Below are 26,524 nucleotides of genomic sequence, written 5' to 3'. Positions count from 1 at the left end.
GGCTCAGTTTAGGGAGCTTGACTGCTAAGCCTAATTAGTACCCGCATTTAATACTGACCATCGCAGTTACATTTCTGTGGAAACGAAACACATGGTACCCATGTACATGCAAATTCAGTGCACATTAATGAACCCCTGGTGGTCGAAATTATCCCGAGCCCTCAACTATGACGTCCCTTATAGCCCGAGTTGCTTTGAGACATTGAACACCATAAACCGTAAACCATAAACTTGTCAGTTGGTCACAATGGAAAATTGTTGCATTTTGAAGCTGTGTTGTATTCTACAAAACAGAAGAATGACAATGGCTCGGTAATTAATACTAGTTTTACGCCAAACTAGACATCAGACTAGGTGGTGGCATAGTGTTAGGATTTGTGCCGCAGACAGATGCAGCTATCTGGAGTCATTCATAGTGAAGGGCTCGGGATTTAACTTGAGGTAGTTTACACTAATCCAGTCCCTTCACTATGGCATCCTTCCCATTTCTTATGTTGCTTTGGGATTTATACCCAGTAAAATCTCTTTAACTTGGCCTTCAATTAAAGGACGAGAAAAAATTGTCAAATTATCATGTGGCCCTCAATAAACCACTAAAACTGTCTGCATCACACTGGTTTTATCTAATGAATTCCTATAATGTGTTTGTCTGTACATTACAGATGAAAACTAAGCGGCAACAATTTTTCAGCTTTTTCATGGGTGGTGCAGTGGTTAGGGCACTCGACTACATTGTCCAAGGATGCGGGATCGAATTCCGGCCGCCGCGGCCGCTTTTCAGTGGAGGTGAAAATCAAAGCGCTTGTGTATTGTGCAATGTCAGTGTTTGTTAAAGAACCCCAGGTGGTCAAAATTTCCGGAGCCCTCTACTACAGTGTCTCTCATAGCCTGAGTCACTTTGGGACGTTGAACCCCATAAAACAAACCAATTTTTCGTTGTTTCATCGAGTGCTTTGCTTTGCTCACACTGTCAGATGTGAAAATAGAAAAACTGATCCAAAATCTCTCTTGCAGTGCGATGCAGTAGCAGTGGTGTGTCTTTGCAAACAGTTCCATGATGTTTTGAGGATGCTTCCTTGCACTGACGGTGAGGTGAAGGATGGTACAGCTTACTCAGAAAAGTGGAGGAAGTATGCAAGAGCCAGAAATATGGGTAGAACGGTATGACACCGATCCAAATTAAAACTGAGAGGCCAGTGATGCGCAGCATTGGTGTCCGAAGTGGTGCAACTGCCCGGCGCGTGCACCTGATGGCAGTGGAAAGATGGCGTGAATATAAGAGAAGCAAAATTGAAACTATGCTGCTGGACTGTATTATGGCAGCTGGTGAGTTTCTATCCTTGTAACACCTGCCATAGTGTGCAAGCTCGAGGTCAGGCTCAAGGAGGTTTATTTGGACTATCTGGCTTCACGGGTCGTACCTCAACGGTACCCACCATCCGATTTAGCCAGTACGGTCCAAATTAACGAGCATCCAATACCATAGACTTGCGTGGGTGTTGGCCTAGGCCACACTCGTGGTTTCAATTACCTGAATCTAAATATTAACAGGGTTAAATTAACGAGATTTTTCTGCAGGTTGATAAGATCATATATTAGTTGTGTACACGGAGAGAGCCATTTAAATCTGTGTTCAGGCATCTTTAGTCCATGCTTGCCTGCGGCTTTTGCTCTCTCTTACCTTTCCTGCACTTTGCGTATAGCATGCGAGAATATAAACTGACAGTGAGAATGGGACACTGTTTGGGCGTCATTGTTGCAAACTATCTCGTGCATTGTGTCCATGTATTGTCCTATGCAGGGGAACCTTGAAGACTCCGACTATGAGGGTGAAGAGTATTCGGACTATGAGAGTGGCTATGATGGCGAATATGCCTCAAGTTTTGAATCAGACCCACAGCTGAGCAGTGGCCAGACTGCCGGAAGTGAACTTACTGGCAAGTACCAGCATAGTGTCTTATTTGCTCATTTTGCTTAATTAGTTGCTGGCTTTATTTGCAGATAATATTTTAATTATTTGTTCTTCAAAGGTTTAAGGGTTTATTTAAAATTGCCAGTAAATATTTGCAAACTCTTTACTCTAAAAAAGTAAGTGGTTGTGGGGGCTGTTCATTTTGGCATGTTAACACAGACTTGCTCGTTGGCCCATAGCATGTTTTATAGATTGATCTGCGGGCTGCACTGACAGTTGGTTAACATTTCCAAGTGCAGCATAGGTTAGCCTTGCTGTAGCTGAGCAACCTTGATGTATATAACCTACCAAATGCTGCCGTCACATAATCTAATTTCAGCCTGCTTGGTAATTGGTGTGTAGGCAGGCCTAGTTGAACCTAATATAGCCTCACTAGCTTAACATTGCATATCCTAGGTTAACCTAGTTTAGCTGAGCACAGTCCAATTTAACCCAATAAAACCTAACTTACTGCACATAAATTCATATGTCTTGAACCAAAGCTCAGTCTACCCTTGAAGAGTTTCATGTAACCTAACTACGCATGAATTTTGTAACCTAACTATGCTTGAATTTCAGCCTGCCTGGTAATAGGCATGTAGGCAGGCCTAGTTGAACCTAGTACAGCCTCACTAGCTTAAAATTGCTTAACCTAGGCTAACCTAGAATAGCCGAGCATAGTCCAATTTAACCCAATAAAACCAAACTTACTGCACATAAATTCACATGCACTGAATATAAGCTCAGCCTAGTCTAGGAGAGTTTCATGTAACCTAACTATGCATGAATTTCGGTCATTGGTTTATCCGAGTAATGAGAGTTCTAATGGCTAGGAAGCGCATGATTGTGACAGTAAAAGGAGTGATCTGGAGTGTATTCAAGAAGGTTTGAGATATTTTGCACAACTCATCAACAGAGGCCTGTTTGTTTCAGCAGAAGTAGAAGGAGAGCCTGCTGCTTCTGGTGGTGATGCGTTGGCTGGTGACGTGCCCAAGGAGCTGCATGTGGCTGTTGAAATGCTGACCTCATTGCCTTGTCAGTCACTGACGGTAGCGGAAGACACCTCTGGTGAACCAGCTTGTCAGCCCTCCGAAGCTACCCAGGAGAAACAGCCACAGGTATGGACTGCTTGGCTTTTAAGACGAAAGCCTTTAATGCCTCATCATTGTCAGAAGGAGCTGTCAGCAGAGGCTGTTGGCAGAAGGTGTCACACTTTCGAGGGAGATAGTTAAAAATAAATAAATAAACCTTGTCTCCACTAGGAATGGAACCTCCATCCCTTGGATCCCCAACCGAGTGCTTTACCAACTGTGCCATGCCCCGGATCATGAAACGTTTATCATAATTCCCTTTGTCTACTGTGAGGATAACGGGATTCCGTGAGTGACAGATGCAGTGCGTTGCACAATTAGAGGCGCGATGTAGAATTCTTCTCCCAGCTAAACCATGGAATCCTCGCACTTCAAGTTTTGTTAGAAGGGGCATTTTGTTGCTAGTATTTTTTAATACCAAATTTGTTTGGAGTACTTGCCTGATTCGATCAAAAGAAGTCAGATGTTCCCATCTTATGCGGCGGTGACGATGCCAGACGAGCTGCTGCCCCAGCGATGGTACTGGTGGTGCCACCTCATGCTGCTTACAACAACTCTGTAGCAGGAAAAGAGTCTAGGCCTCAGGTCATCCTCATGAATAAAGGTTTATGAATGAATGAATGAAGGGGGCGAACGTTTTTGGCAGAAGATTTGAGTTGTTGTAAGCAGCATGAGGTGGCGCCACCAGTACCATCGCTGGGGCAGCGACTCGTCTGGCGTCGTCGCCGCCGCATAAGATGGGAACATCTGACTTCTTGTGATCGAATCAGGCAAGTACCCCAAACAAATTTGGTATTAGAAAATATTAGCAACAAAATACCATTTCTGTGCAAAATTTGAACTGCGAGAATTTTGCGGTTTAGCTGGAAGAAGCATTCTACATCACGCCTCTAATTGTGCAACACGCTATACTATGCCTTTCCTTTCCTGTAAACGAAATATGGAACGCCAGTGAACTTTAAAGCACTCAGTGGAATGCTGTTTGTGTTCGACAAGGGGCGCGCCATGTATCATCACAACTGGTCATGATCTGGTCATGATTTGTCACCAGGCGATTCATGCATAGACGAAGTTGACCCCACCGGGCGTCCGATTCAGGCGTCCATGCGGTGCCTTTGATTTGGCGCTTCCTCGAACGCCGCACCACACAGCGAACAGAAGCAGACCCAGATGTGTAGGAGGTGTTAGTACAGCAGGCATCAGCAGCATTTCAAATTGATTCACAGGATAGAAAAAGCGCAGTATCTGTCACAATTCTCTGCGGACACATGTACCACGCCATAAAGGAAGGGAGGAAGGTGGGAGTGAAAAGAGAGGGAAATAAAAGTGCCGTAGTGAAGGGCTAGGATCCACCGTGCTGTAATGAGTCGCCTCATCGCACCTTAGTGGTCCAAAGTGCCTTGTACAGTTTCGCACAATATGAAGGTTATCACGTTCGTTGCGGCAAATTGGACCAATAAATTTTTCGAGGCGTCACAGCCACTTAATCCACAGCAAACATGCAGGTGCAAGACAGAGCTAGGAATCGTTCGGTTACCTAAGCCCATGAATTTGCTTTTCAGTTCTCACAAAATAAACGGTATTCGAACAGTTTAGTCTTAGTAGGCTAGCCCTGAAGTGATCGCCTTCAATTTGATCGTGACTATACTGGTTTCGTTATTGCTTTGCAGCCTCCGGAACTTGTGATTTATGGGTTCTCGTGGCTGCACAAAATTCTTTGAGCATCTAGGCAGCTTGCCTATATGGCTGAGATTTTAACTTGGCCTTTTGATGGTCAAATTGTTTCGGTTTGGTTTAGGAGGTTTAATGTCCCAAAGCAACTCAGGCTATGAGAGACGCTGTAGTGGAGGGCTCTGGAAATTTCGACCATCTGGGGTTTTTTAACGTGCACTGACACCGCACATTCACGAGTGCCTTGCTTTTTGCCTCCATCAAATTTTTTTTTTAATAAAACTACTTTCCTAATGGTTAAATATGTTTATTACTGATTTTGTATAAACAAATTATTACAAACATGAAGAAATTAAGACAAAAAGTAAAAGTGAAGAAAAGATTAGCGGCAATACTTTTGGTTACAGCATCACTTAGAAGGGCAACAATATTAAATACTTCTTAAAAAGTATGGTCAGAGCTGGAACTGCTGGACTGTAGCTCATTATCTGAAGATGAGCTATTATTCTTTGAAGGTCAACTGCCATTCTATTGAGACTTAGTGTATGAGTCAAGTCCGAGTTGGTAGAGGCATCGCTGCCAGTATCAAAAAAGGAGACATTGCACGTGGCCATAACATTGTGTTACCAGGCACCTGAATAACTTAAATGAAACTCTGTCAACTTGGAGAGCAATAGTACCTTGTGAATATCAGTAATAAACAAACCAAGAAAAGGCCTCTTTTCGATCGAGGCGAAAAGCAAGGCGCACGTGTTCTGTGCGTTGTCTGTGCATGTTAAAGAACCCCAGGTGGTTGAAATTTCCAGAGCCCTCCACTACGGTGTCACTGATAGCCTTAGTCGCTTTGGGACGTTAAATTTCATAAAAAAAAAAGAAGTACCAATAAAAATAGAAACATTTGCAAACTCAGCAAACATGGAGAGTAGTAATACTGCCTGAGTACTTAATTGTACTAAAAAGAAGAATCTAGAAAGAGCTCTAATTAGATGAAATTCAGCTTTCGTGGGCCTACATGAGAGGGCAGCAATAAAAACAAAAAGCAGCTTGCACTCACTGCCATTGAGATTATTCCGAGAAACTGAAAATGAGAGAGAAATGGTGCCGTAAACCATGTGGCATGCTGAAATTCAGTTCTCCTTTGTCGCCTCAAGACGATATCAGAAGCTTGTTTTCTAACACTGCTTTTCAGTCCTAGAAGGTGGTAGCACTTTACAGTAAGCATCTGTGTTAGTAGGGCACGAAATTTCGAATGGAATGCTGGTATCACTTCTAAACTATGGCAAAAAGTGTGGGCGAGACAGAAATCTGCCACCATAGATGTATGGCAAAAACCATGAAAAGCTTAAATGCGAAAGGGGTCTATAGGTTCAGAGTGAGGGGGTTCACCTGGTCTGAGTGGTGGGGAAAGATAGCTGCTTGTGGCTTTTATTGTGACCTGGGGCTTCTGCACATTCCTTTTTTTGTGTCTTTGAGTTGTAGAATGAAAGCCGTGAGCGTACGCTGGTGTAAGGTTGCCTCTGGAGTGGCCTACATTGTCTGATGGGTTTTAAACATGCTGCAAATCAAGTAGGAGTCATTCTCAGTGGTTGATTTGATTTTCCAGGATGATAGTTTTTATAATGTTGATTTTTGTAAAGTTGGATCCCCTCAACTCCCACTTGTGACTGCAGGTGAAAAGCTGGAAGCATGTGTGCTTGAAGTGGCCTGTTCCGAAAAGGGGTTCTAATACTAATGCATTAAAATATCCTGGCATTGTTTATAGCATCTCATGTATTGGCTGCGACTTTGTCTTCAGTGGCAAGACTGGTAACGTAAAAGCTCCGAAAGGACCATTGATGTTAGAAAAAAATTTTCTGAGATCACTGGAGAAATGCATAAGCCTGAGTGGCACTGTGTTGTCCGCGAGATGCGTCAGTGTGATTCCGCGAGTAAGAGATACTGCACTTTTCCCTTCCTGTAAACCAATTATAGAATGCCAGTGAAATTTGATGTGTTCAATGGAACGCTGGTTTTGTTAAACAAGGGGCGCGCGATGTACCATGTGCAGCAGCAACGCTCAGGCTTTCGCATTTCTGCACTGCCGATTCTGCAGTGCTCTTGAAATTTTTCAGACTGCAATTGGTTGATTACCTCTCTTTAAACACTTCTTAACCATTTCCACCCATCTGTACACGCAAATCATGCCCCTTCCTACTCGTTCACGTTCAAACATTTGAAATTTCCCTCCACTGGAAGTTAGGCCTATGTCACTGGAAGTAGAGTACCACGAGACCCCATTTGGACGTCACCATTACCCCTCCTGGCTATTTTGACGTCTGATTGAGTTAACTGGCTCTAATTAATTAACTAATTAACCCACATGTATCTCTCGATCTTCCACACAAGATTTTTTGATGCTCTATCTGATGCAAGCATTCTTTTTCTTATAAACTAATTCGTTCGAACGTAATCGTGCGGACAAGCTCGTGATAACACGAAACTACAAAAAACCATACAGTGCTTAAGCATTAAAAAAAAATTTAATCCAAACCCTAATGGAATGTTTTGTGCATATGTGTGAAATCTCCAGTTGAAACTTGGTACTTCCTAATGCAAGGGGGCATGAAAATGTCTGCTGATCGTGGCTAAATATTATCTGCTATTTTTTCTGCTTCTTTTTTTTTAATTATTAGGACTTGATTGGCAAAGACCTACAAGCTGTGGTTGCCGAAAGTCTTGGCACCAGTGCAGAAGCACTGGAAACAGACCCCATGGATACATCGGCAGTAAGTGAAAATGCACAGGCCCATGAAGTGAGCGGCCCCTTGTTGGTTAATGAAATGATATCTTTAGTCTTTATCACCGAATGCACAGACCAACCTTACTTCTATTATCCAGTGTTCCCGTATGTTGATCCTCTGGTAGGAGAGCTTAATAAACTGGCAAAATTAGCCTTGTTTGTGTGGTGATCAAAGGAGCCCATAGGCACTCTTATTGGCTGTTTGAGTGCTTTTTTTCTCTAATATGTTGTCATTTTCAGTGAAATTTGCCGCTTCAAAAGCTCTTTTTTCTTAGGTTCGAGGGAAGGAATAAGCATACTAACTGGGTTTTTTTTATGAAAACAGAAAAAGTGCTTAGTGCTCGAATGTTCGGGTTCAACTTGCATGTTCGTGTCGTTCATGATGCCATAGAAGACAGCTTGGGACACCCAATAACAGCGCAGTGTACACAATGCACTCCGGCTAGGGAATTTTACACATTTGTGTCAACCATGATTGCATCATTGAGATTGTTCTGTATAGATGTAGCAAGAAATATAATCTGCACACAAATAAATATGTGACAAAACTAAGGAATGGTTCTCTGAATGCAGGAAGATGGTGCGGTTGTGGAGAAGTTCTATCGAAGCGTGGAGCAGGCTCGACTCGACCGACCGAAGAGGCCAGGGCGCTACTCGTGTGACCTGTGTGGCAAGGGCTTCAACCAGACTCTCTACCTTTTTCGCCACATTCGCAAGCACACGGGAGAGTTCACCTGCAACCGGTGCCATAGGGTAGGTCACTACTTGCATTGCTTTCGCAAAGGCTGAGTATGTTTGCTATCATCAAGTAAACTCGAATCATCGTGAAACTGTTCAAATTATATGTGCTTCTGCATTAATTTAATGCTTCAGATGCATAGTGCTCTGTTGTGTATGCAGCAGACTTTCAGCTCATTGTGAGGGTGCTCTGCTTAGTAGTGATTTCCTTGCAATATAGCATAGCATAGCACATAACATAGCACATGGCATAGCACATAGCATAGCACATAACATAGCACATGGCATAGCACATAATATAGCACATGGCATAGCACATGACATAGCACATAGCATAGCACATAGCATAGCACATGACATAGTACATAGCATAGTAAACCCCAGGTGGCCGAAATTTCCGGAGTCCTTCACTACGGCATCTCTCATAGCCTGAGTCGCTTTGGGATGTTAAACCTCACAAACGAAACCAACATAGCATATATAGCACATACATAGCATAGCATATTTGCACTTTGTCTCTTCTTTGTACAGCATAGCTAGCCAGTACATTTCTCACTTTTGCGGCAAATGTTTCATCACATTCGTCATGCCCAAGTTTACCTCATCATTTTATTGTGCTTTTCTCACATTGTTATCACGTTAGTTGCAATTATGTTACAATACACAACTACTGTGACAACTTGAACCTAATTTTGTATGTCTCCATTGAAAATAACTGTTAATATTTTATGTGACAGATAACGCATGTTAACATCGTTATCATTTCGCCTACTTGAGCATCGCCCAATAAGTTTGTTAGAATGCTACAGCTTCTGTATTTAGCTGTGTCGGGCATTTCGATTGCAGTTTTTTTTTCTCTCTTATCTTTCAGTGGATGTTCATTTTATATGTTTTGATGGAAATGTCACTTGGTGTTTTCCCTGCTTGTGTTTTCTCCTGTCTTGGCTGCCAGAAGGCAGTCAGCCGTATTGGATAAATAAGTAAACATAACAAACAAACAAACAAATGAACAAACAAACAAATAAATAAGTTCATTGATATGTTTTGTAAATAATGTGATGAAAATGTATTATTTTGCAAAAATGTATGATCCAAACTACCCGAGTTTGAAAACTGTGACTGTTGAATGGGGTATAGAGGCATGTATTGACACTTTCCCTTCATAAAAGTGTCAATTACCATTTCCTGGCTTAAGGTGTAAACAGCTACTTTTTTGTGCATGCAGATTTGAGTCCACATTCCTGCTGTCTTCAGTGCACAAAAGGTTTCGCCTCGCATATCGCGTGTTGACAGCAATGATGGGTCATAATGATGCTTCGCCTCTGTGCACCTAGGCACTGCAGGGAAGCCACAGCGGCGCATGAGTGTCGCTATTTTTCAGATCTTCGTGTCACACGCCCCAAGGTTCGGCCGGCTTGTAAAGTAGCACGTGTACATTTGATTGCTAAAATCAATTGACGACCACAATTCATCAAAAGTTTAAATGTAAAAGCCAGGAAACTGTGTTACTCTGGAACTTATTAATCGGCCAAGAATAGTGTATTTCTAAGGGGCATTTTTAATGCCCGCAGTTTCGAGCATATGAACTGGGAACGTGTCAGCAAGGTCATACTTTAAAGAAGTAAAAATGTTTCATAGCAAACTAACTGGCTGTCTTTTGGCCTGCACGTACTGTTCAGGAGGAGCACAAAAAAATGCAAAAAGTAGAAATGCTGAGCATTCCGAAAGGACTGTACATGTGTCTAATTAAGTTTCTGCATATTTGAAGTAAAACTAACATTCGAGCTAGTTGGTAAAGCATCTTGGAAAAGCATCTAGGTAAAGCATCTATAGTTGGTAAAACATTTTGTCATTTCAGTGTGCTGTACAAAACTATGTGAGCCTAACCGTAGGCTGGATTGGTCTTTTCTACTTTCTACTTTTGCTGCAGGTGTTTGCGCGCAAGGAGAACCTGCTACACCATGCCTGCTCTGGCCGGTTGGCGGATCGGTCAGAAGCGGCCGAGCTGCCATGCACAGTGTGTGGCAAGACGTTCAGCACCGACCGACTCCTTCGCCGACACATGGCCAAACACACGGGGCAGCACATGTGCTCCGACTGTGGAAAGAGCTACACTACCAGGGTGTGTCTGCTTGTCTCTGCTGGCAACGAGCATGGGTGTGGCTTGCCATTTGTGGGCCGTGAAGGGAAGGACGAAACATTCAATTAATTTTCACTTCTTTATTATTGCATTTGTTTGCTCCCGTCAGCAGAGAGTGTTGTCCATTGGCAGACGAGGTTCTTTCTTATTTGCTGTGAACAGCGATAGCAGATACATATCTTGCTGATGCCGCAAGACTTCTGTCGCTGACACAGTTGAGTTGCACATTGGTGCAGATTAATCGCATGCTAATTCGCCTGCAAATCATGTATGCGGTACCTTATGTTGCGTTGAGTGAGGCTTGCATTTTTCTAAGGAGCACTGTGATATGGACAGCCACACTGCATCTTTGGTTTTACAGAGAGGACGTTGCTTGTGCATGTTGTGTATATCGAGAATGCGAGATAGGATTGCTTCATTGAACAGCAGAATGGAGGCTGCTGCCTTCTTACGGCACTCTATATACCATTGACGGTTGGAGATATGGCATTGGTATTAAATTTTTCAGTTTTACTGTAACCGCGGAAAGAGTTGCATTTTCCACCTGGTGTCAGCTCACTGTCATCGCTGACTTTTCCTGGAGTTTTAAGGGAAGCTGAAACAGTTTTCAAATTGCATAAAATTCGGTGGTTGGAAAGAACGGGCTTTATTTAATCATGTGTGTCAATTTTTTCCGAATTCTGTCGGCAAGAAAAGATGAAATCGCTTGCTAGAAACGCGTCCCGGGCACGCCCTCTTTGTTGCCAGGAGCAGAGGGGGCAGGTCGCCAAAACTGGGGAACAGACGGATGTGACGTCAATCGCGGAATGCAGTCCGGCCGACTAGGCCAGCTGCACATTTTGCACGCTTGCTTCGCTCCTTCCAGTGCTTTAGGGACCGACGGATCAGTGCAATCTGCTGCTGGTGTCGTTTGTTTTCTCCAGTTCGGTCGTTCTGTACTGAAGGTTTCGCGATTTAAAAGATTACACGAGGTCAACCAGCAATGCAGCTGTTGCAGAGTGGCGCGCTGCACCCTTTGACGCCCTGCGACTGTGAGCCTCTTTTGCTCAGTTGTAAAATAAACGTCATTTGATGTTCGAAAAATATTTCATGTCATTAAAAACAAACATTCTTGTGAGTGAATGAAGCTACCGGTGGCTATCAGCACAGTTTTCTGCTGTGCAAATATTAGTGGTCCAGGCGACATGGTGCTTTTATAGTTTTCCAGAGGATAAGAAACTTTCAGTGCAGTGAGCCTCTGTCATGAAAAGGAACAATTTCTTATCGTTGGAATCAGCTGTGCTTTGCCCTGATTTTCGTGTCGATGACAATCATCGAATCTTGGCAGCGATTGTGACCACTTGGGATCCCAATTAAATCAGCGCAACTGAAGCCCGGTGCCATTCTCTCATTGTTCCTGCATATAATTAGGTTAATACCGTTGTTGCATGGCTGGCTTCACCGTCATTACGCTTAGCCGAGGGTACCAAACTTAAAACACGATTTACAGCTCACTGTTGTTACACAGCTCGCCGCCATTCTCGGCTACGTCAACAGTTACCAATTAGGCACAGCAAACGAAATGCATGATTGGTAGAACGAAGCTGCATTTGCAATAGTGCGGTTCATCTGATCTTGTATACATTAGCTTCCCTGCTTAGGCGGCACCGTAATTAATGATATCTTCATTTCATTGTGAGAAGTGATATACAGCGGGTAGTTCTACGAGTAGCCAGTTTACTATACAGCACTGCTCAATCCCCAAGCGTTGTCTGCTGTTGTGCCGACGCGTAATAATATAGGTCTAGCGATGACCAGGGAGTGCGCTCGGCCAGAGTGCCCGTCCGCCGCGCTCGCTGCCAGCACTGTTCCAGTAAGCTCGCTTCATCTGGGGCTACAGGTGCTGCACACCTGTCTGGTTTCATAATTCGGCTGAAGCCGGACTATTTTCAGCGTTGTGTTGAGCAGCGAATCACACCAACTAAGCTCCAAAGGTTGGACGGGCTGCAGCTGCAGTAAGCGTGCATTTGTCGTGTCATTGAGCGATACTCGAAAGTTGTATAAACGCACTGTGGACTAGGATTGCGTCATATACAATGCTTATTCCTTTTGTTGCTACTGAAATGAGCTTTAGTGTGTAAAGGACAGTTGTTAAAGCAGGCCAGCTCTTGCGCTTTTTGACTCGCGCAAATGTGCTGACTACGTACGTCGACAGCATCTTTCGTAGCGCCGTTTCTTTCTTTTTTCTTTTTTGGAACTGCTGGTTGCTCGAACGCATACGGTAAGTGTCCATGGTGTTTTACTTTGTTTGAATAATCAATAACACTTTAAATCGAGGTGTCAAGTCACCTGAAGCAACGCACATGCAGTCAACACAGCCGACACTGGCCTGGCATACTGCGAATGACGTCATGTTCGGCCCAGCCAATTACCGACAACAGCGGCGTTTGCTTGGAGGGTGAACCCACTGGCACTCGTTTTCTTGTAAAAACTGCCGTTTGCGTTTATTTCTACCATTTTTAAGCATGATAGTCTTGTTCAGCGGACAAAAAAAGTATAAAGTGCCGCAAAGAACTCTCTTTTTTTTTTTTTTGCGAAAAAGGGAGATAGACTTTTCCGGACTATGGGCAAACCTTTGCATGTAAGCCCATGTACAATGCTCGATGTCCATTAATGGCGCTCCTATGGCAGCACTGTAAGCGGAGGCCCCACTGCTCGTTCTGCAGGAGATCTTGGCAAACCACGCTTGCCCACAACAACCCAAAGTAGAGCGGTTCAGCTGCGGCGTCTGTGGCAAGGCATTCACGCGGCATAACTACCTGCTGAAGCACCTGCCGGTGCACACGGGGCAACACACGTGCCCTGTGTGCGGCAAGTGGCTGCGCTCGGTCGACTCCCTGGCCAACCACATGCGCATGTGCACCCAGGTTCAAGAGATTCAACTGCACGGCCAGGCTGCTTGCTCTCACTGCCACAAGGTATTGTATTACACCTTGCCCACAGTTTGCGCTCTGAGAGACAGAAAGAGAAATACTGTGGGCTCCCTTGAAAGGTACACTGGCAACAGCACTATCACAATTTCTGCTATAGTAAAATTCAATACTGAGGCACTTCGTGACTTTGTTGTCACCTGTTCAGCAGCAAAAGGCTCATTTATGGCTGTGGTATTTCTTTTCGAACACGGAGAGGTTATTTTCACTGCTGCTGTAATTATAACATAGAAGGAGGAACTAATGCAAACTATGACATAAACACAGACCCTGTAATAGTTGGCATGTGGTGGGCGGGGTGTGCCCTAGCAGCAGCCGAAATTAACCGCTGGCCGGAGCCATCGCTTCGTTTGTACCAGCCATAGAGTCCATTTCTGAGGTCTACAACGAAGCTGTGACGATGATTGCTGGCCCGCACTTCAGCGACCTTGGCCTCAGCAGAGCGCGAGATGCGTTTTGGAGCTGAGGCGGCTCGACTAGCAGGATATCAAGGATGCCCAAGCGCCGACGCGGCAGCAAGTGCAGCTACGGGTGTGCCCGCTGACATCACCAAACATCACTACTGACGAGTAAAGACTGCTATGTGCGGGCATTTTTAAATAGCAAAGGGTGGCAGAAAATCAGGAAAGGAGAACACGTGGCCCGTTTTGCACAGTTTCTTTCATTGCCTTCACTGCTGTAATTCGTAGTATGAACCAACTGAGCTGCCCTTCATTCAATGCTTTCTTGTGTGGTTATATCTTGAGTGGCTTATTTGAAAGTCGACAGCGTCGCTGCTCCGCATGGTGCATGTGAAGCTGAAGCATGCGTTATGCCACAGTCTGATGCTCCAGATAGCTTTGTGCTTGTGCGGAGATGACGGCAAAACAGTGAACACTGAGAAATTAAAATATACTGAGATAGATCTGCAAAATTCAATGCTTATTAAATTATGTGGGACATCAGTGACAACACCTAACGGCCAATCCAAAGATTCAGCATGCTTAGGGGACAGTCGTGTAACAGTGATGGCAATCCGCCTTTTTCACATGGCTGCTCTGCGCGTGTCCATCTCTCCCTCGGTTGAAAGCAAACCACCAAACCCAGCCATCATATCGCTGGCGGCTGCATCTCCCAAAGATATTTTCAACCAGTAGCAGACGAATTTTCAACCGCTCCCAGAGGGCGCCACATTTCGTGAAAAACGCGGATTTCAATGCTTGAGAAAAAAATGCTTATGCTATACAAGTAATAATAATGCGAAATATTTCAGTGGTCAGCATGGTGCAATGGTTAGGGCACTCAGATAGAGCCCTAAAGAGCTGAGGTTGAAAGCCTATACAGTGCAGTAAATGTTTTTTCAGATTTGTTTTTTTATTTATTTTCCTAATAACTATTCTTGTCGTTCTAAAGCTCATGACTTTTTTTCCAGTCTTTCTTTTCTCTCCCAGCTACCAGGGATACAGGGTCAGCCTGTACAACAGCTTTTGTGCAGGTTTATCCTGCACAGTCAACCAGGACACCCAATGCTGTATAAATTTCATACCAGATTTTTCACTAGGGGAGTGCTTGCTGAGACATGAGCTTCGTCCGAGGAGAACTTGAACTTTCCTTGCTGCTTCGCGTTTGTAAACTGAGGCATGTCAATAACGAAACCATATGGGCAAGGAAAGTGCATAGTTGTGATGGCGAAAAACCAAAACCAAATAATAATAATAATAATAATAATAATAATAATAATAATAATAATAATAATAATAATAATAATAATAATTTATTTCCGGTTTCATTCATACACTGTATACTCTGCACTGCTTAAGCATAATTTTGCTTGAGTGCGGCATAGTCAGCCAGGGGTCCATGGTACAACGAACACACGAGTTGTGGTACATAACAAAAAATGTACATACATGTTCGAACGCTTCTTGCATTTTAAAATTAATACAACTGTGTTTTTATACAGTGAACTATATTAAAACTATAAAAAAACATTAAAGGAGAGAACAACGAATTGACAAATGAATTTCATCAAACACAGCAAAGTCTAAATGTTATAACTTTCCAAACCACACTTTTTTTATTTTATCTTTGACGTTTTTGAGAGAGCGTATTTTAAACGAATCCTCGCTTAGGTGATTAAACAATAATGGGACATAATACTCGCGGCATCTCTTTCCATAGTTGGTGTATATATGTGACGTAAAGTAATGTTCGTGTTTTCTTAAGTCGAATTTACTTTTTATTTTTATTTTTTTAAATATAGGTTCATAATAGGGCTTAACATATATTACATAGTCTCGCAACTGTTCGACACTCATAATATTTATGATTTCTAAAACAGCACCTTTAGCAGTGTCAGGTTGCAACACACCATAATCAACGTTTTCTGCACATTTCATTATTGGCCTACTAATTTGTTTCTTTAAATTTCGGTGCAATAACCACCAAAATGAAACTGGATGCCTGTGGCATCACCAAGCGCAGGTTTTATTTGCCTACCAACATTTAGGCTGTCTGTTTTCCGTCTTCTTTGCGTGATGAGAGTGCACATGCAGTTACGAAACAAAACTAATTACTCAACAATTCAGACGTATAACCGTAATGCACATTCTTCAGCCTCTGAGGTTCCTTGTGTGTTATGGTGCTTGCGAGAATGGGCTGTGGTGGCAATACCCGTGATTCTGTTCTCGCTTTTTCTGCCTTACAAGAGCTTTGCTTTCAATAAGAGTGGTGATTTTGTGACTAGGGGCTGGTATTCTATCGATGCAAGCCTCCCTCATATTTCTCTTCAGTGTCCCTCTAAAATGAACTTGAAGGGACCAGAAAGTTTGTCTGTCTTATCGAAAGTTTGTCTTAGCAGAAGTGACCTTATATTGTGCTATGCATAAAGTTAGCTGAAGACTGAGGGCATGAAACCAGCTCGCGTTATGCCATTTGAAAATGGCATTGGTCTAGCCTTCATTTTTTACTGTCTCATCTTTTTCACTGTATCCTGCAGTGGCTGTTAGTTTTGTGTTTTTTTATTCTCACTTTTGCTTTCTATCTTGTTTCCAAGTGCTTCAAAAATAACCACCAGCGTGCCTGTGTGTTCTTGTCTTACTTTGCTTCATGTGCAGCAGGCAGTGCGTGATATCTGGCCATCTCTGCGCACGGATGACAAGCGTTGTGATGCCACGTTAGCTAAAATTGTGGCCGCGGTGTTCTTAAGCCTTAAGTCAATAAGCAGACACATTTTGCATGTTGCGCTTATTTCACTCTGTGGGAGGCAGTGCACGGTACGCGATTCGCGTGGTGCTAAGTTTTTACCGGTCGGAAAACTTTATTTGATCACAAAATTAAGTGTCTAGGAAGTCAGTAGGGCTCCAGACCTAGGTCTGTTGATGCTTCGGGGAGAAGGGCTCCAATCAGGCAGGCCAAAAGAGGGAAGGAGGGTTAGGATATGGGGAGGCTGAATGGCAATGGGACAAAGGAAGAGGCAGTTTTCCAGGTTAGCATAGAGGGAGGGTCTGTTCAGGTGTCCACCAAGAAGTGTAATGAATACTGTGCATTTCCTTTCGTATAAACTACCTAATTCACCAACCTAAATGTTGCATGCACTCAGGATCGGTGTCTGTCTGTGGCCAGCCCGCCCGAGGCAAGGACAGTGACTTTTTCAGCAGGTTTTTTTTTTTTTTTCTTCAAATTTGGAAAGCTCCATCTCCAAATTAACAAATACCTGACTGTGAAGCTGAGAAATAGGGCAGAACCATTTAAAACAATTTTTCCGTATCGTTTTCTCAGTGGTAGTCCGCGTCTGCAAACACTGACGTTGCACACACGACATACAGTTAGTGTAGTTGCTCTATGGAGCTCTCTAACACTACTGCTTCACCACTTAAGTTGTGTAGAGAATGTCATAAACTATAACTGGGAGCACAAAATAGAATGAAATGAATAAATAAATAAAGTAAACATGGTTACATTTGCTGCAGACACCAACAAACATTCTTATTTAGAACAGCACTACAAGTATGGCAGCGTCTTTAGTTGTGTGTTTTTTTGGTTTAAAGGCATTTTAAAAGTTAATCAAGGAATATTAAAGAATAAATGTAGCTGTGATTTATTGAAAGGGAAAGTAAAGCAGGCTGCTTTAAGTTGATATGAACACAAATACCTGTCTGTATGATGCTGTGGCATTGTCATAAAATGTAGTATATTGACTTCAGATGCTCCAAACAGATGAAACATTAGTAGCAACAAAAGGTCAAGTAGGGCGCTACCATGTGCTCAAACCTGACTTGATCAATTTAAAATAAACATTTCTGGTTAAACTGTGAGTTCTTCCCCTGATACTGCCACAAAGTGGCAAGGTCTACCAGAATATGTCAATATTTTCGGCAGTAAACTGCTCTTTAAGGGCCGGCCCAAGCCCGCACACACCTCTAGGACAGGTAAATGGCCAATTAAGTGGAATAATGAAGAAGATAGTAAAGCCAATCATAGGAAAATTGAAGCCATGTAACACCAAATACATTTTATTGAAGCAATTTTATTGTTGTCTTCACATTGGACACACACACATTACACACAGCTTTATCCTTGCAAGAAAAAAAAAAGAAAAAGAAAAGTGAGTTTTGCAGGGAAGCGGTTACCATGAACCACATTTTATTTTCATGCACAAAGCTTGAGAAACTGCGAAAAAAATATTTCTCGGCATTTTATTCTGAATGTGTTCCGTTTCACCCTAGCTTACTCTTAGGAGAAAATGTACTGGTTCATTGTGTATTTACATTTTACGTAGAAACGGAGATGCGCGGTGACATGACCAGCCCTTCTATGCAGGTGTTTACCAACGCGGCTGAGTTTCGGCGGCATCAGTACGAGCACACACATGTGCACCAGTGTGCGGTGTGTGGCGGGCGTTTCCGCAATCCCACGCTCCTGGCAGCACATGTGTGCCAGGGAAAGCCGGTCGAGTGCGAAGCTTGCACCCAGGTTTTTGATTCTGTTGCTGCTCGGGACCAACACCAGGCTGCCACTCATGGAGAACCACAGTTCAAGGTCAGGTGCCAGTGTTTCTTCTTTTTTGTTCAGCTTTTTCAGCACCAAGACTAAACTTGCTAGAAGTTGTTCGCCTAATGGTCAGTTATTAGCATTTATTTGTTACTTGCATTTTGTCTGCATCCAAACTGTGAGTAACTGTTGCTGAATAGGTTGTAGTGTGTGTGTGCAGTGGAAGGGAGGGAGAGGCTGATTTAATGCAAAAAATTGTACTATGTTTACTCTCATTTCAATCTATGGCAGTTGGATATGTCCAGCGTGCTTCTTTTGCTCATGAACAGTAATTTGCTGTGAAGGATTCCAAAGCTGCAGTGCAGCCACCAGTACATGTGGAAAGTGGCTTAGGCCACGGTTGATGCTTTTAGTGATCTTAATTGGAAAAAAAAAAAAAAAGAGCAGGATCTTGCACTTGTATGCAGCATCTGTTGGGATCGAATGGCGTTTGTTATTTGTAGGCAGCTATTGTGAAAAGAGACTTCAAACATACTCGTAACTGTTATAGAATCCTGTTTTAGTAAATTGGGTATGTAGTAAAATGGAACAGTGGTCCTATTTTGCCTTTTATAGACTATATAGTACATTTTGTTTTTTCCGTTTATAGTAAAGACACCTTTAAATAAAAACGGCTGTAGTGAGGAGCACCTGGTGCTGGCAACATTCTTCCCACGAAATGACGTCCTGGCCCATGCGCAGTCTAGGATCGCAAGGCAAACATTAAGAAGCTAACGGATATTGAGGACGATAAAATGGTGGCTTTTAGGTTGTCTTAACGGTTGGCACGTTGAGCTGGGAGGAAAAGCCAGCTTTCTGGAAAGGTTTTGGGAGAGGGGGGATGAGCTGCCAAAGCAGTGTGTGGTGTACACAGGAAAAATAAAAGAGTCAAGTTTGTTATGAACAAAGATAGGAGATGGCACGGGCCACTGAGAAAGGAGACAGCAAAACGATTGTGAGGAGAAAGGAAGGCAAAAAAAAAAAAAGGGTGAATGTTCGCAGCACTGGGCAGCAGGAAGCACAAGGCAACAGCAAGAAGCAGGGGCATATGGCACTGTGTTGGGGGGGGAGGGTAGGGTCTGCTGTGCTCAATTTTATCATGTTTTTCTTAATTACTGGTGCTTGAATAGCCATGAAGATGATACGGCTGTGAAGATGTCACAAGACGTAAGTGACATTGAAAATGTAGTGATAGAAAATGCAGTAATTGAAAATAATTATTTTATTACATAAAGGGATGATAAAATGTGGATGGAAGGTATTTCTGACATTGTATGTTTCATAAGTAGCCAGTTACCAGACAGCATCCTCAAAGCTTTGCCATCACCAAAAACTTATATAGTAAAGACACTGATATAATAGAGATTTTTGCTAGTTAGAGTGACTTTACTATAGGGGAGTTCAATTGTGCATCGACTCTGACATTGATAGGAAGGGAATTTTAAGATGATGCAGCTGGCTTCAGCTAATCGAGATTTGGAGCTCTCGAAGTATACTGAAAACTTGGCACTCACAATAGCCTGGCATAAGGTATTTAAGGCACTGGCTGGTCATGGACCATTCTAATTTGCCAACAATTTCTGAAACAAAGCACTTGGTCATGCTGTCATGTTCATGTGACCATTTATAAATTGAAATTTAGCGCTACAGTGATATGTTCCTATGTATCAGGTAATGCCAGCAAGATCTTATAATGGAGTATTTTTTTTTTTTTTTACACATTTGCTTTATCTCAATGCAGTGTGAGGCATGCGGCAAGGCATTCTTCAAGCAGGAGACACTGAGCAAGCACCCGTGTGTTAACGTGCTCGACGCAGCTGGGGCGGAGTCAAGTACACGCAAGCGGGACACGACACTGACCCCCCTCGTGTGCGAGATATGTGGTTCCATCTTCTCATCCACTAGCAGCCTCAATGTCCACAAGTAAGCCTTGAAACCATCATAAGCAGTCACTGGGCTGCTGTGGCACCACATAAAGCACGATTACTGTGTCTTATTTAACACTGCTGTTTGCAGGTAGAACGGGTGTTCTCTTTATTAATGCGTAAGCATTAAGTAGGTATATCGGCAGTTTCGTGTCACCAGAATTGTTGTCACTATTACATTGGAACGCAACAAGCCATAAGAAAAAGAACGGTAGTACTAGATAAAGGATTGAAAAATCTCGCTGGGGAAGTAATTTGGTGCATGTGGGTTAATTAGGTAATTAATTAGAGCCAATTAAGCCAATCAAACATCAAAATAGCCGGGAGGGATAATTGCGACGTACTCGACTTCCAGTAACATAGGCCTAACTTCCGGTGGCAGGAAATTTGAAACGTTTGAATGTGAATGAGCGGGAAAGGCCGTGATTGGCATGCACAAATGGTGAGAATGGTTAGAAAGTGTGCAAAGAGAGGTAATCAACCAACTGCAGTCTGAAAAATTCTGGGAGCTCTGAATCTGCAGTGGAGAAATGCAAAAGCCTGAGTATTATTGCTGCACATGTTACATCGCACACCCCTTGTTGAACACAACCAGCTCTCCGTTAAACGCATCAAAGTTCGCCGGTATTCTATAATTGGTTTACAGGAAAGGAAAGGCACAGTATCTGTCGCTCGCGATATCCCACTGACACATCTCGTGGAAAACACAGCAATGCTCAGACTATTTCCAGTGCAGATTCTGCAGTGTTCTTGGAAACTTTGCTTCAGAAGGCTGCGGCAAAGAGGCAGACCTTCCATGAAATGAAATTATTGTTTGATTCTTTCATTCCTATAGTGCTATAAAATCATTATGCACTGTCCATTTGTTGTTTTCTCATTACTTGAAGCTCGTATGCAAATCTTAATGATCAACATGTTTTCACTAGCCAGCACTTTGTGATCAAAATACAATGTTTGGCGTCACAGTGAGAAAGGTGTGTGATGAAAAAGGGTGCACACTCCCAGCAAGTGTTCAACAACCCTTTGTGTCTCATTTCATGAATTCTTTTGTGGGAATAATACGAACATTCTTGTTGTTTTGTAGGCCTTCGAGTTTGCCTCTCACATAGTTCAGGCTAACTCCATGAAACATGCGAAATGCTAAATGATGCTAAAAAGAATGTTTTGTTGGGCTAGTTGGTAACTGTTCGTCTTCCACTAAAGGCAAGGAACAGACACAAGAGAGGAAGATGGTGCTAAATGCCACTTTCAACTGCTTTATTTGGAGATAAAATGCACAGATACGTAGCTGTCACATAACGCGAGGAACACCATCATGCTTCGGGTTTGATATGGTAATGAATGAGTGAAGTATTGTTGTTAAATGCATTAATATGGTCATATCAGTGCTGCACGTGCTTCCTTCTTTTTTTTTTTTCAATAAAAAGTGCCTCATACAATTTCTTAGCTGTGCTATTTTTACTTGTAAACAGAATCTGCACACCAGCAAAACATGGCTTAAAAGACTATGATGGGCAGGACTTATATCTTTGTCTATCTCAGTGTTGCTTTTATAGTTCCTGATTTGCTCCTTAACACGGCGTTCACTTTATTCTGTATAGTAGCGGCCGGACGCGAAGGGGATTTCACATACCACCCCTCCAGCACGCTTCACAAAAGGTCATTCGTGCTTGGTGCAGCAACCTCTTTCTTCTTCTTCTCCTCTTCTTTTGATATGAGAGGAAAGGTCTCTGCGCTTTCTTGAGGCTGAAAAGACAAGTAGCATGCCATACTTGCTCGCAATCTTCAAATTTCAGGCTACCATTTGTACAGAGGGCGCCACCTAAGGTCGCCCTTTTCCGTCTTCCCCAGCTCTCACTGCCTTTCTCTTCATTTTCTCTAGCAGGTTTTTGGTGACTCCCATCACCAGTGAATCAGAGAAGCCAACTGAAAACAGCATGGCCAATTGGTTTTGAAAACTTAACTGCATCTTTTGAGTGCATGACTTCTGAAAGGTAGACTCTAGGCAAAATGAAGCAATCCTCCTCTTTATTAGCTTTGAATAAGCAGAGCCATATGGCAGAAGCCTTTTTGAGTTTTGTGAGGAACAGGCTTGTTGGGAGAAGGCTTCTCGGACAAAAAAGGAGAGAGTTAGATGGGTGAATGAGATTACGAAGTTTACGTGGATCAAATGGATGCAGCTGGCACTGGACTGGATTAATTGGAGGGATTTAGGAAGGGCCTTTGCCTTGCAGTGGGTGTAGTCAGGCTGGTGGTGGTGGTGATTGTTGGTGGCGACGGCAATGCCAATGGTGATCATGAGGTCCTGCTCACCACGCTCTTGTGAGCCACGTCTTGCTGGTGCGCAAATTCCGTCTACACGTCAAAATACCAGAATTAATCGAAGCACATTTTTCTCACATAAAAAGGCAGCACTTGCGTTAGTGACACACTCATATCACTACTATATACAAGGTCAAGGACAACTATTTCACCTGTTTGTTATCTCAAACCTGAAGCATGATGCTGTTTCTTGCATGTATGATGGCTGTATACGCACCCCCAAATAAAGCATTCATGAGTGGCGCTCAATTTCATCTTCCTTTCGTGTATCCATGTGCTTTTTGTGCCTCTAGTTGAAGATAAATGATGCTAACATGGTGCAATCTTGCATGATGCATGGTGGAAGAGTGTCTCAAATTTTATCTGCATTAACAAATGTGTGATACCATATTTGAATGTGAGGGTAATTATCTAACTGAAATTTTATTTTTTGATGAATTATTCAGAATTTGTGTATCAAAGGGTTAATACTATGCGCATGCTGTATGCCTTGCATACGAATAGTACTAAAAAAGTATCCACTGAGCTAAGGTATCTCATATATATTGTTCTATAGAACAAATTCACATGGGTTGATTGAACGGCTGGAATGACTAGTGCAGCTTGGTGATATTTGCGTAAAAATGATTTTCGTGCCCTTACTAATATTTTACGCCACTCTACAATTCTACAAGAACAGCTGTTTCTTAGTTGAGGCCAATGTTGATTCATACTGTGATAATTCGCATCCTGCTTCACACAGCATGGACTGACATTTGTAATTGCACTGAATTCATGTTCACGCAGTCCAAGGCAGTTGTTAGTCACTTTCTTGAAAAAGTGATTGGATAACTGAGCTTGAATTTTATTTACCCATTCTTCATTAGTAGCACTCACTTTCTGCTGGCTTTTAGCAGTTCTTGCTGGGGATGCTTTGGGATGGACTGATTGAGTCCCAGTTGTATATATTTGCTCGGCTGTATAACTTACTCTAACGGCAAAATTACATTTACAGCCCTTTTTCGCTTCAGCATTGAAAGCTGGTACGCAGTTGGCTGATGTGATCATCAGTTTCATCATACAGTATAGCTTCTACAGAGGATGCGGTGACTGCAGTTCTTGGCAGATGCTGGATAGCACTAGCTATGACTGGAAGTCATCTGCAAAGTGCGACTTGCTTAACGTAAACCGTCGCTGGTTTATTTCAACGCATGCATGCATTCCCAGAGAAATGGTTAAGTCTTCCTTCCTCGAACGCTTCTTATACACTTCAACCTCGTTGCCATTTAGGAATCTTCACGGCGAGAAGCGATTCCAGTGTGACATCTGTGGAAAGCGTTTTCACCGCAAGGATCTCCTGATCGAACATCACGCAGTGCATGGTGACCCCACATACCCTTGTCCAACATGCCGCAAGCTTTTCAAGACGAAGAAGTCTCTGGATGTGCATATGATGATCCACAGCGGTGTCAAGAGGTTTAAGTGTGGCGTCTGTGGCAAGGTAAGTGCGTTCTACACTTTTTGCCCTCGGGAACAGGTTGTTCAAATAGCTAAAGGTTCTTTGATGAAATTTTTCTGCATTGCCAGTGCAAGCCATGTTCACTGCTGTTTGTTGTAGTCAGTAACCATGATAAGTATTTCAAGCATGGTGCAATAGATGCATGGTGATAAGCAAGTCGATTGTGTGCCATTGCCATATAATGATGTTGGCATGCATGCTGGCTGAATTAATTTCATCTTTGCCATCAAGATGTCTCTGTTGTAGGTGCTCATCTGCATCGGTTTTAGTGTCTGCTTTAAGGGTCTTTGGTGAACTGGAAGTAGAAAGATAAAGCAGTTTATTATGTCCGGATAGCTGCAGGAAAGGGAGAAAGTTTAAAAAGGTAGAGAAGACAAGAAAAATGATAATGGCTTAGTGACATGCTACTGGATGTGCATGGCAAACAAGAATATGCAAAAAAGAGAATGACTGCTTGGCTTGGTCACACTACTCGAATAATGACAAAATACTGGAGTAAAACCAAAATTAGGGAGATGCTCAAGCTCTGCTTCAGGAGTAGACACCATATCACCTTTAACATCGCCTTTTCGTCCCATGAATATTTAAATATACTTTAGGGGTGTGCGAATATTCGAAGCTGCAAATGCAAATTGAGTATGTTTGTTATTCAATTCATATTCGTGTTCAAGAAATTGATATTCAGAATTTTTGAATATGCAAAAAGTAATGATTACACTGCAGACTCACTGCATTGCGCGCTTCACCGCTATGCTGCACCACGTGGACTCTGCAGTAACTCAGTCTCGAAATTTTCTGAAGAAGGAACTTAATTTTTTATTTTGTGAAGAAGCCCCCTTCCTGACAGTATGCGAAGGGTGCGCAAGCCAATGCAGTTTGCAGTTGATGAAACCAGGAAAAAAATTTCGTGTTCATCAGGTAATATTACTGTGATGCAAATGATTTTCGACAATTTTTTCGAGGTCAATTTGATAAGTTGAAGCTTCGGTTAAGTTTGAACATTTGTTCTGGCTTCTCCTTGAAGTTCGAATTAAGGAGTTTACTGTACTCCGCAGTCATGTAACAGCTCCACCTGGTTTCATGCAGGGCTTTCCTGTACAAAAACCAGTATGGAATCACGCATAAAATTTATTTTGGATTTTTCTAGTTTAATTTTATTTGCAAATACCAAGTGAACTCTAAAATAGACAGGACAAAAACTGTTTGCATTTTTTTTTTAATTTTGTCTTTTTTTTAGCTAATCAGGTATTTGATATTCGAAGGCATTATTTTCCCATATTTGTATTTGATCCCAATTCAAAAATTTCAATATTCGCACACCTGTGGAAAAATAGCGCAGTGTCTGTCTTATTTCTCAGGGGACACTTAGACTTACAATTGGCAGCACGCATTCGGAGGTGCATATCTCTTCGGTTTTAATCCCCCATGCAAATTATTTTTTAGGTCGACTAGCAGATAGATGGTAAATAGTAAGCAAAATGGTGTGACACCAACCTGAATACTGCACAGAGAGCTTTTGAGTAGTAATTTTCACACAAAATCATGTGCATTGTGTTCCGCAGTAAATGGAATAGGCCAAAGTACGAGAACGGCGTAGCTCCTCACTGTGCTACAATTTAAACAGAAGTTATGCTGTCTTCTTTGTTCCTGGCCATGCGAATGGCTGAAAGTAAAATTGATGCCTTTATAGCCTAAAGCTAATAAGCCTAGCTGTGCACATGCCTTCTTCCTTGGTGAAGGAAGTAGTATTCAGAAGTTATAGACTGCAGACTTACATCTTCTGTTCCACACTGCGCTATCAGCAAAACCGTCTCACACATCTTCATTTTCTTCGACCAGTGCACAGCCGTTTCTCATCTTTGTAATGCTGACTACATGTATTATTTGATTAATAACTTCTTGAAATTAGCTCTGTTCAGTGCTTCATTGAATAAAAATATTGGACATCAACATAGTTACTAAGAAAATTTATCGTGGAGAAAAAGGCTCTGAAATGTAGACGCCTTGAAGCCATGAATCACCTGTCATTTTTTTCTTTTCATTGAGTTTAAGGCCGTCATTTTAGTTGTTAGCAGTAGTAAAATGGGTTTATATTGATAGATATTTTATCCGTTTTACTGTGCCTAATTGCTAGGTCTTTGAAGAAGGCAGCAGATATGGTTACCTTGTCTTTGCTGCACCATTATTGTTCAGTTAATTGGTGTGTTCTGTCTGGTCTTCACTGGTGGTGTGCAGGAGTTCTTCCAGAAGGGCAACCTCCAGAAACACGAGGACACACACCTGAGCGAGAGGCGGCATCGTTGCACTGTCTGCCAGAAGGTGTTCACCACACGCGAGTCGCTGGCTCGCCACATGCTAGAGCACACTCGGGGCAAGATCTTCACTTGTGGTGTCTGTGGGCGGTCCTTTGTCAAGGTGAGCAGCTGTTCT

The 26,524-nt window shown here is 42.7% G+C and overlaps 1 protein-coding gene across 2 annotated transcripts in view; it reads left to right on the top strand.

Moving 5' to 3' along the window:
• LOC146191245 (uncharacterized) overlaps nt 1-26,524 on the top strand; it is a 57,536-nt gene that overhangs the window by 17,264 nt on the left and 13,748 nt on the right. The window contains exons 8-17 of one of the 2 annotated variants that reach the window (XM_084601726.1): nt 1,802-1,937; nt 2,888-3,069; nt 7,386-7,478; nt 8,066-8,245; nt 10,161-10,352; nt 13,076-13,327; nt 18,140-18,358; nt 20,091-20,272; nt 23,866-24,076; nt 26,330-26,509. In XM_084601726.1, the coding sequence (XP_084457852.1) occupies nt 1,802-1,937; nt 2,888-3,069; nt 7,386-7,478; nt 8,066-8,245; nt 10,161-10,352; nt 13,076-13,327; nt 18,140-18,358; nt 20,091-20,272; nt 23,866-24,076; nt 26,330-26,509 (1,827 nt within the window). The remainder of the gene's footprint in view (nt 1-1,801; nt 1,938-2,887; nt 3,070-7,385; nt 7,479-8,065; nt 8,246-10,160; nt 10,353-13,075; nt 13,328-18,139; nt 18,359-20,090; nt 20,273-23,865; nt 24,077-26,329; nt 26,510-26,524) is intronic. The other variant, XM_084601727.1, reaches the window with a different exon arrangement.

Source organism: Amblyomma maculatum, chromosome 4 (genome assembly GCF_055883805.1).
Source record: "Amblyomma maculatum isolate TAMU_Amacu chromosome 4, ASM5588380v1, whole genome shotgun sequence".
NCBI classification, from domain to species: Eukaryota; Metazoa; Arthropoda; class Arachnida; order Ixodida; family Ixodidae; genus Amblyomma; species Amblyomma maculatum.
This window is presented reverse-complemented; position numbering and strand designations above follow the sequence as displayed.